Genomic DNA, 10,963 nt, shown 5'->3' with positions numbered 1-10,963 from the left:
TAATTACATCTGTAAACAGCACGAACTGAATTGCAGGCTGCTCCCTCACTGTGCCACGAGATGAGTCCCACCACCAGGACACATTCTCTACCTCACTAGTCAGCTCTGCTCCTGCACTGCAAGGCAGAAAGCTGGGATGACAGGATGCTCCAATACTGAAGCTGAAATAAGTCACTGCTTCGCACAGAGACGTCTATGCTTGGGGAACTGTTCATGTAAAAGCTTCTTCTCACACCTTTTGAAAAAGCAGGAGAGCAGAGCTGCTACAGGCCACTTTGAAGCAGCCATGTTACTAATAGTGAAAGCACTGCAAGAGTTAAGAGGTAAAAATGATTTATGTATCTGTTCATTTCTGCAGTGGAGATAAGATCTGGGCCTCCCTTCAGGCATTAGAAGTATTCGGTGCTCTGTGAATGCCAGCTCAACAGGGAAAATCATAAACATCTGAAACTCGTCTGTTGGGCTGACCTGTAAAAGGGCAGATGCCAATCTTCATGATGGATCCTATCTGATTTGTTAGTAAAGTGTTTTTTGTTGTGTTTTTTTTTTTAAACCTGCAAAGGAAGCAAAACTTACTGCCAATGTTGAGTCACAGAGGTAAAACAAGCTGAAAGAGCTGCATTGCTTCTATACTCTTTTCTAAATAGAACCATACATTTAAGTCCCATACAAGGTCCATTCCACTTGCACTCCAGAACCAAAAGAAGAAAAGCCCTTGAGCCAGAATCAGATTTCTACATGAATGCTTTTGAAAATGGCAGCCACCAGGTGAGAGGCAGGTCAGGCTCCAGCACAACACAGTCCTGGCAGAATGAGGTCAAAAGATTGGAGAGGGACTGAGGTATGGCAAGGAGATCAGTGATCAAAGGGGGTAATTGAGTGAGAGCCTTGGGAGAAGATAATAGGGAGAGAAGGACAGCAGTCAGCAAAAGGAACATTGGGAAGAGCAGCAATTTCTGGCTCAGGAAACAGAGCTGTAAGGATTCCCAAGGTATATATGGTGGTAGTGACAATCCCATTTCTGTCTAACAGCACCCAGCAAACAATTACAATTAAGATCAAAGAATCAGGGAATCATAGGATGGCCTGAGTTGAAAAGGACCACAATGCTCATCCAGTTCCAACCCCCTGCTATGTGCAGGTCACCAACCAGCAGACCAGGCTGCCCAGAGCTACATCCAGCCTGGCCTTGAATGCCTGCAGGGATGGGGCATCCTCAGCCTCCTTGGGCAACCTGTTCCAGTGCCTCACCATCCTCTGGGTGAAAAAATTCCTCCTAACATCCAACCTAAACCTCCCCTGTCTCAGTTTAAAACCATTCCCCCCTTATCCTATCACCATCCAGCCTTCTGAACAGCCGTTCCCCCTCCTGTTTATCCACTCCCTTCAAGTACTGGAAGGACACAATGAGGTCTCCCTGCAGCTTTCTCTTCTCCAAGCTAAACAAGCCCCGTTCCCTCAACCTTTCTCCATGGGAGAGATGCTCCAAATTCTGCGAAGATGGTAGCAAGAAGTAAATCTATCAGCATCTTGCTAAAAGAAAAACGGCAAAGCTTTCAGCTAGAATAATGATCCAGAACTTGGAAAACCTCTCTAGTTATCAGCCCTGACAGGAGCCAGACATATTGTGAGCTTAAAACTTGTCTTACTTTCATCAGCTTCAAAACCTTTGTTCCTCTTATGCTTTTATGTAATTAACCCGTACAAAACAGTCAATTAGTAAGAGTTGTTGTATTCCAAGTTTTTTTTTGCTCACTCTTACCAAGTCAAAGAGAAAAACACTCAGCCTAAGACTTGGAAGCCTAACTGGGTTGAGAGAAGTATTTTTACACTACTCTCACTCAATTCACAACCTCAGGGAAAAAAAACAAAATAGCAAGAGAGACTTGGCAATCACCCCCATATGCATAAATACAAGTTCCCATCCAGTCTCCCTTCAGCAGCAGTGAACCAAGAGGAGAGTGCAGCACAAAGACCAGCAGTTAGCAACCGCCCACTGATGAGCAGCCATGGAGCAGTGCTCAGAGGAAAGCCTGCTACCCTCGAAGCCTAAAAGGCAGCTCTGTGTTTGGATGCTTAGTGCTGTCATAGAGCTGTTCTGCAGCACCGCGAGTGAGATCATGGAATTCTGCAGTTTATTTTAAAGTTTGGTAGTTTGTTACTACACCTGCCGTCTGAGGTTTAGAAAGACGCGCACTCTTTAAAGACTATAAACTTTCTAACTGGGTCAACACAGTGTGAAACATTTTGTCGTTTCACTACAAAATCTGTGCTGCAGTTTACTCAAATACTGACCCATCTTTGTCAAACCATGAAAGCAAATCTATTCCAAACCATCTTTAGAAAATTGTCTACTATTGGTTGAGGTAGATTATTTACGTCATATTTAATGAGGCAGAAAGATTACACTAGAAGAAAATAATACGTAAGGATGTCTGGAAAGGCACGTGAGCACATACACCTCCTTCCATCTGAGGTGAGGAGCAGCAGTTTCCAACAGGAGCCTCAGCTGTGACTGCTTCTGCCAGTATAGTAAAACACACTGGTTTAAGCTCCAGGAGCAGAAATTAGCACTACTCTCTCCAAGTGTTGAGATGCAGCTCCATGCTATGCAGTCAATGTCTGATGAATCATTATGCCTCCAAGGTTAAAGCCCACTCAGAGCTTCCTACTATCCCCTTTCACAGGACCAGGCATTCTGCCTTCCTCAGGTGTTCCAAGGCAATTATTTCTAGGGTTACATCATACCAGACCAGAGAAATGACTCTGGTTTAACAACAGGTGTAACAACAACCAAATAAGAAGGCTGTTGCTTTGTTCTGTGTAACCCAAATCATCCATGAAGTGCCAGCTACTTCAAGATAGAAGGAGAAATCTCCTGAATAGATTTCAACTAGATGTGGAGACATGCACCTTTATGATGAAAGGAAGCTCAGAATAATGGCACAGAGCAGAATTCTGAACTCTTGCTATTTCCTTTAGCAAGTTTGCATGATATCCTTTGCTTCAGCCTAGCAAGTTCACTAGGTATAGTATCTACAGCTAAGTACAGGTTTTTGTGGAGGTACAAGCTAACAGATCTCAGTCTGGCTGTGTAGTCTCCCTCTCTCCTGATGCCTGCACTTAGGCTGTTTAGCCCACTCACTCATAGTGAGGCAGGATCAACCTTAAGACATCCCAGATAAACTTGTTCTTAAAATGTCTCTCAGGTAAGATATTACTCTCTTTGGTGTAATTTTAAACTCCTTCCACTCTGCTCTTCTAGGATGAGCCATGGACAGTTTACTCTCTTTCTCCTGAGACAGCGTATCTCAAAATAGAACAGTAGCCTCAGTCCTTTCTCTGCAAATCTGATAAATCTATCCCTGCAGGAACTGTTTTCCACAAACTTGATGGTTCTTCTTTTCCTCTACACTCATTCAAACTGATCAACACTTTCACAAGCACAGTTTTTCTTACAGAAAGCAGTGAACAAACCTTGGTGAGTTTCAAAAAGGGAGCTGAAGCTCTGCTGTATTCTGACCCCAAATGCTAGGTAATGCAGGATGTACCACATAGGTAAGACTTTTCTTACTACAGTCAAAGTCATCTCTTTTGCAGTTTGGAAACTGTGTGGACACAGCCTAGACTTCAATTAGATTGTCACAAGAAAAGAACAACGTGGCAGTAGGAATGAAAAGCTTGAGATTTCCTAGAAGGTATGGGCTTCTGAGCCTGATGTCCTCCTGACATCAAGGGTGGGAGGTAACTGAAAGAGCCTATAAAACTCAGGGAAGAACACTAGTAGGCTGATTTTCTAAAGTATAATTTTAGAAGAACATTGGAAAGAAATGGAGTGTATCTGAAGAAACATTATCTTTAAATAAGTTAATAAAGAATGAGCTAAATGAGTGTCTGATTCTCCCCCTCCTTTCTGGTTAAATAGAAAATCTGGTTCACAGAAAAGAAGAAAAAATAAAGGACAGATATTCAAACAGTGAACCGATCAGAATCTGTAATGCAAGGATGCTCTGACAAGCATCTTACAGTTTATAAAAGGTGGGATCCAACAGCACGAGGAATTGATTGGAACACGACGGACAATGATAGCAGAGAGAGAGGAGGAGGGTTTTTACCTAAGTATACATAAAAAAAATCTTAACCTTTCCTGCTTCAGAAAATATTCTAAATCAGTTGAAAGTCAGTCTCTGTAGGTGAAGAGGGAAGGAACGAGTAATCCAGAAAGTGATCTAGGCTTATGAGAGGGAACGGGAACATCTTAACAGATGGCAATTAGGCTCTATGGTCAGGTTGTTGGCTGCCATATCAGAAAGACTTCTAGCCTGAGACAAAAGGCTAGGAGGAGAGATAGGTGTTAGAGCCTTCAGAAGTAGGGTACCTTTACATACGCCAGTGTTAGCAGAATCCCTCATGTCCTGCTCCCTTTTTACTGAGATACTGATTTAAAAAAGAGAATCAGAGAGAATGCAGCGATATATCTGCCACGTCATGGCAGAATCTTGGCCACCGAGATAGTCAGAAGCAAAACATGCAGCATCTTCCAGTGGCCCAGATAGTGAGTAGGCTTCTCTGTGTCCTAGAGCATCAAACCAGATCTCTGATTTGTGAGAATGACAGCATTCATTTAGGTCAAGCTGTCAGAAACATGGAAAAGCCATGTATAAAAACTTTGGAAAAAAATGAACCTCTTATTAAAAATTAGCCTAGTACTACCTTCCAGATTCACATTTTCACCACTGTCCAATGAAAAATGATTTTGTTCCTTTCTGCTTGAGCAGGACCTTCTTGTTAACACACTGACTATAGGTTAAGCATAAGAATGTTTCAGTTCCTCTCCTTAAGGGTCTCTTTAGCATCACAGGCTCGAAGAGCAGCAACTCTTGGCTTCTTCTGACATAACTGTGATCTCAGAAGTTCCATGTCTATTAAATACTACCTTCTCTATCATAGTTCCCTTATTTATTTTCATGCCTGTCAGTTGTGAAAGAATATTGTGCATCTCAAAGGCCATGCTACTACACGGCACATTTTCCTGTCAATGCAAAATTGTTGAGAAAAAAGTGTGTTTTTTGCAGTTTTGTGTTACCTCCCTTTATTTCTCCTCAAACACTTACAAATGGTTTGGTTTGAAAATTTATTGCAGCAGTTTTCCAAATACCAAACCAAATGATTAGCTTATTAATTCAGTCATTAAAGCCCTTTTCACATGGAACAGTAAGAAACAGACTGCAAATCTCAAGGGTGATCCATTAATTGAATCCACTGATTTCATTAACCAATTCAATGGTTCCGCTAATTAATTCATTCCTTAGTGAAATGAGCTGCCCCATCTTTCAATATATTGAGGAGACAGGAAATTAAAAGGAGGGAAAGGGGAAAAAAAAAAAAAAAAAGGAGGCAAGGAAATAAGAGGCCTGTTCTTAAGTGCAACTATTTTAGCACAAACTTCCTTTCGAGTCTTTGGGTAGTAAAATGTAAGTCTATGGACTTCAGTTTCATGAAAGATCTGGCACTTAACAAGAATTACTGTACTCCCCTGTGCATCCTGCTGACCTTTATAAGTATGTAATATTAGATGAAAAACTGATTTTTTTGGCTACTCTTTTCATAAATGAAAAAGGAGGAAAAAAACTTAATGTTTAAGGTGTTACATATTTTTAGATGTAGCCAAGCTGGCATTCACCAACCTGTATGTACATTTCAGAGGCACAAGAATAAATGCCAGTGCTATAATTTGTTAAATGCTTCTGACAAGCAGCAAACTTCAACCACCACAAATTCTCACAATTTAAACCACTTCGACATAAATTTAAACTTTTCCTAAAACACCTAAATGGGATTTTTCCACACAGGCTGAGTAAGGCTTTTAGAAAGCTCACGACACGGGTTATTCCATTACCTAGAAATACAGAGATTTAAGATGTCAGTTTCTCCATGGGGCTTTTTGCTCTTTAGTAGAAAACTATTAGAATTCATTATTTTGTAAATTGAATATTACCACTTTTATCAATAATCATGGAGCCTACTTTTTTTGCACAGTAAGGTTCGTATCATTTTATTTCCTGAGACTATTTATATTACTATTCAAGCTTCACTTACCAGACATGAAGCTGGGCTACTAGAAACCATGAATTCAATGTATCAGGCATTTGGCACCCTTGATGGGAAAGAGAAAAAAAAAAGAAAAAAGAAAAAAATTAATTTAAATTTAACTTGTTTTGTTTTGTTTTGTTTTGTTTTAACCTAACAGATTCACTACACCAAAATTTGAATACATATTAATAATTAAGTTTCTAGCTTTACTCTATAAATACATATTGGAAGCAAATATCATTTACTGTCAGACATCATTAAGATCTAGAACGTGCAGTCACAGGACACTGTAGATACCAAAAGGCTTCATATATTTAGAACTGAGGTAAAACTAACAGGAGGAAAAAAAACACGAAGAATCACAATTTAAAAGATACGGCTTCTACCTCAGGAAGTCCCAGAGCAGAAGAGAATTACAAGGAAGTATCTGTGGATGCTTTGCCCAGTCCTTGCACTCCTCCTTTAGCACGTGCTGATTCCTCCTGCCAGAGGCAGGATGCTGCTCACTGTGCTGGCTGGCACTTTGCTCTCACTCAGCTGCTGTGACTTGTTATGTGGCTGCACAACCCATGGCACTCTCGGAGTCCCTTGCCTCAAGCCATCACATATTAGGATTAAAAGAACAAACCAGCCACAGAAATAATTTCTCTTTCCATTTTCTGTTCTACTGCTAAAGCTGCTGGGTTTCCCAGAAATGTCTACGTGCACATGGACATTACATTATAAAACCATCCATGTCATGATGTTGGGAGGCTGGAGATTCAGGCTCTATGCCACAGAAACCAGACTGCTCTTCCTCATGCTAGGAAAGCATGGACTTACGGGTTATGTGCACAGTAAGTCCCTTCAGTTCCTCTCAGATTTAAAGCTTCCTTATAGGAAGCCATTTCTACAGCAGTCTCTTGAAGAAATACCCTAATGAAAAGCATCTGACACCTTGGCCTACCCAGCACTTGGCCTCGTCTTCTGGACTACTCAAACCTGGGATGCAGAGTATTCAGAAGCAGACTTTCCCATTGGATCTCCCTCAGGGAAGTCAATCCCTTTTTCTGTATGCAATGTATTCTTTCCTAACTCTACTTCCTGGCTCTCAGGCAGTAACAAGGAGGCTCACATGGATCACGAAGCAAAGTTTTTATAGCCTCTTTCTTTTTATGTGTCAACCACAGTCAGGGAGCCACCACAGCAAACAAGCAACTCATCATTATTCCTCCTCCTCAAAGTGATGATGCCATCAGGGGACAGAACGTGCCAAGCTTCAGCATCAATGCCTATACATCACCTACACCACCTCTAAGAGGGTATAAAGTCACTAACAGTATGTTTGGAGGTTAACCACAGGTTTCCTCCACCCTCTCCCCTTTTGGCTGTCTCATTACAAGTAGAAATAGTTCAAGTCCTTAGAAATGAATACTTTGACCTAAAGGCAAGCCAAAGGATCTCCAACCAGAGCAAAAGTGCACAGTGCCTGCATTAATCAAACCAGTTAATTAAATGAGGGTTCCGCAGACAAGGTTCAGAGTGAAACACTTAGTTCAACAGACAGAAGTTTCTGAAATAGAAGTTAGCATGCATCAGTCTGCTACCACAGACACTGCTCTTCTTTGGAAAGCAAAGCTCACACCTCCACTGCTGGAAATTCTGAAAGTTTTTACAGACCTACTCAGTAGAATCCAGGGAAGATTTTTTTCCTCTAATTTCCCCAAGTATTGCACTTCTATTTCTTCATTCACTTTTTAACTTCTGTATTAGGACTGGCTATGTCCTAATTTAAAGGAGGGATGGTTGCTTTAGAGCAACAAGTTTGTCCTTAGTTACCAGCCTTTTAAAAAGGAGACGCTTCTAAAATTTGGAGTTTCAGGAGACCTTGTTTCCAAAAACCAAAAGGGAAGAAATATCCATCCTAAAATTCAGTAGAAAATTATTTCCTTCAGAATACAGCTAGATACAGAAAAAAATATGAGACAGTAAAACCACCTGTGAAATACTGTGATATGATCAGCTGGGGAATAAATCTGTTCTGCCTGCAGAACACACTCTGTTTACATGTCTGTGTATTTAAGAGACATAAACACTCAGGCTTATGGGGATGTACATCTTTTTCATATACTGCACTTAAAATTCATCAGGTAAGAGAAGCAAACTTTAACATAGAATTTTTTGTGATGGAAAAAGCAACTACCACAATTTAAGGAAGGATGAAATGAGATAACATCTCCACATCCTGCAATAAATAAATAAATAAATAAATAAATAAATAAATAAATAAATAAATGTGAAATGTTGCTTTTAATTTCTTTGTAAATATATTCTCAAAGGTTTGGGATATCAGTGGTGCCATAATATCACATATTTAGAGAGCATATCAGAAGAAAAACTACTGAAATATCATAGAATCATAGAATCATTAAATGACATAGGTTGAAAAGGACCACAACAATCATCCAGTTTCAACACCCCTGCTATGTACAAGGTCTCCAAACACTAGATGAGGCTACCCTCGTCTTGAATGCCTCCAGGAATGGAGCATCCACAACCTCCTTGGGCAACCTATTCCAGTGCGTCACCACCCTCTGTGTGAAAAATTTCCTCCTAATATCTAACCTAAACCTCCTCTGTCTCAGTTTAAAACCATTCCTCCTTGTCCTATCACTATCCACCCTCATAAACAGCTGTTCCCCCTCCTGTTTATATGCTCCCTTCAAGTACTGGAAGACTGCAATGAGGTCTCCCCAGAGTCTTCTCTTCTCCAAGCTAAACAAGCCCAGTTCCCTCAACCTTTCTTCATAGGAGAGGTGCTCCAGCCCTCTAATCATCTTAGCGGCCCTTCTCTGGACCCGCTCCAAGAGCTCCATGTCCTTCCTGTAGTGGGGCCCCAGGCCTGGACACAGTTCTCCAGATGGGGCTTCACAAGAACCGAGTAGAGGGCGACAACCGCCTCTCTCTCCCTGCTGGCCACTCCTTTTTAATGCAGCCTAGAACACAGTTGGCCTTCAGGGCTGCAAGCGCACACTGCTGGCTCGTGTCCAGTTTCTCATCCACCAGGACCCCCATGTCCTTCTCCCCAGGGCTGCTCTCCAGGAGCTCTTCCCCCAGTTTGTACAAACACCTGGGATTGCCCTGACCCAAGTGCAGCACCCTGCACTTGGCCATGTTGTACTTCCTTAGGTTTTCATGGGCCCACTTCTCCAGCCTGTCCAGGTCCCTTTGATGGCTTTTCTTCCTTCCAGTGTGTCGACTGCATCACTCAGCTCGGTGGCTTGTAATCTTCAAACTTGCTGAGAGTGCCTTTGATGCCATCATCTATGTCGTTGATGAAGATGTTGAAGAGCACTGGTCCCTAGACTGACCCCTGTGGAACACCGCTTTTGACTGGCCTCCACCCTGACACAGAACCATTGATCACAATCCTTTGGCTGTGTCCAGCCAGCCAATTCCTAAACCATCGAACAGTCAAACTTCAAATCCATACCTCTCCAATCTAGAGAGAAGGATGTGGTGAGGGATCATGTCAAAGGCCTTGCAAAAGTCCAGGTAGATGACAACCACCGCCCTCCACCATCCACCTAAGCCATCACTCCATCATAGAAGGCCACCAAATTGGTCAGGCATGATCTGCCCTTAGAAGCCATGCTGGCTGTCTCAAATCATGTCTTTATCTCATATGTGCCTTAACATAGCTTCTCAGCATTGCTGCAGAGACCAGCTTCAGGGCAGCTAAGACTGCACTGGGTAAGGGACCTAAAGCAAAAAGGCTGACTAAAAAGCTCTTTTTAGGGCTTTTTTTTGAAGCCAGCAGAAGCACTGTGCTGGTGCTGGGGGCTGGCAGCAGCTGGCAGCTTGTGGGCGGGCTGCTGAGACTGCAGGGGTGGAGCAGGCACTGCTAACTCTTACCTCTGAGATTAACCTTGACCCTCTTCTGCGAGGCTAAAAGCAGCTCTTGGGAGGGATAAAGCTAGCTTCTGCCCACCTAACGTGCCTGGTGAGAAAAGGTGAGAAAAGTGTGTTACTGCCCACCAATAACAGGGAGGGAAGTCAGACTGTGAGCGCAGCCCACAGTGCCCATTACTGCAGCAATAGGCGTGGGAGGCAGGTCTTGTGGCAGGATGTGTCAGTATTCTTGTCTTTGCTCAGGAGACTGCTCTCCTACTGACAGACCCAGAGACCGCAGGTTCAAATATGGTCTCTACCAGATGGTGGGCTTGCTCCAAGAAGACTGTGGTGACCCAGACAGAGGGCCTGCCCAGAAATGAGGCAGTCCAGGTCTCTGGCTGCAGGGAGTGCCTGAGCCTGCTGCTGCCAGGGGAGGATAGGAAGGACGCCACCTGCATGAGGTACAAGCAGGTGGACAAGATGCTCAGCCTGGTGGTGGAGCTTAGGGAGGAGGCTGAGAGATTAAGAACCGTCAGAGAGTGTGAGAGGGAGATAGACTGGTAGTGTGACTCTCTGCGAGAAAGAAGCAGAGATTGCAACCCCCCAAACTGTAGTGGACCCTCTCCCTTGCCGTGGTCAAAGTGAGAGAGCCAACTTGAGAAGAGAGGAGGAATGGCAGCAGATCCCTGCTCAGCAATGCAGGCAACACCCATCCTGACCTACCTCAGTCCCCCAGGTGCCTCTGTGTAATAGGTTTGAAGCCCTAAAACTGGAGGATGAGGTGGCTGAGAATGAGGTGCAAGAACTGCCTCCAAGCTTTTCTAAGGAGAGGCAGTCAGCTCCATGCTTGAAGACTGCCTCCTCCAGTAAAGAAAGGAGAGTGATAGTCATAGGTGACTCCCTTCTAAAAGGAACTGAGTGCCCAATATGTTGGCCTGCCCCTACCCACAGGGAGGTGTGCTGCCTCCCTAGGGCCCGGATCAGGGATATTTCTAGA

At 43.1% G+C, this 10,963-nt stretch overlaps 1 protein-coding gene across 3 annotated transcripts in view; it reads right to left on the bottom strand.

The window, feature by feature from the left end:
- Window positions 1–10,963, bottom strand: part of LOC104913979 (ubiquinol-cytochrome-c reductase complex assembly factor 1) — a 55,999-nt gene that overhangs the window by 29,058 nt on the left and 15,978 nt on the right. For all 3 annotated transcript variants that reach the window (XM_010722259.3, XM_019622070.2, XM_019622069.2), the window contains exon 6: window positions 6,100–6,157. In XM_010722259.3, coding sequence (XP_010720561.2) covers window positions 6,100–6,157 — 58 coding nt within the window. The remainder of the gene's footprint in view (window positions 1–6,099; window positions 6,158–10,963) is intronic.

Source organism: Meleagris gallopavo, chromosome 22 (genome assembly GCF_000146605.3).
Source record: "Meleagris gallopavo isolate NT-WF06-2002-E0010 breed Aviagen turkey brand Nicholas breeding stock chromosome 22, Turkey_5.1, whole genome shotgun sequence".
Taxonomy (NCBI): Eukaryota; Metazoa; Chordata; class Aves; order Galliformes; family Phasianidae; genus Meleagris; species Meleagris gallopavo.
The sequence above is the reverse complement of the archived record's forward strand: the minus strand, read 5'-3'. Positions and strand labels throughout refer to the sequence as shown.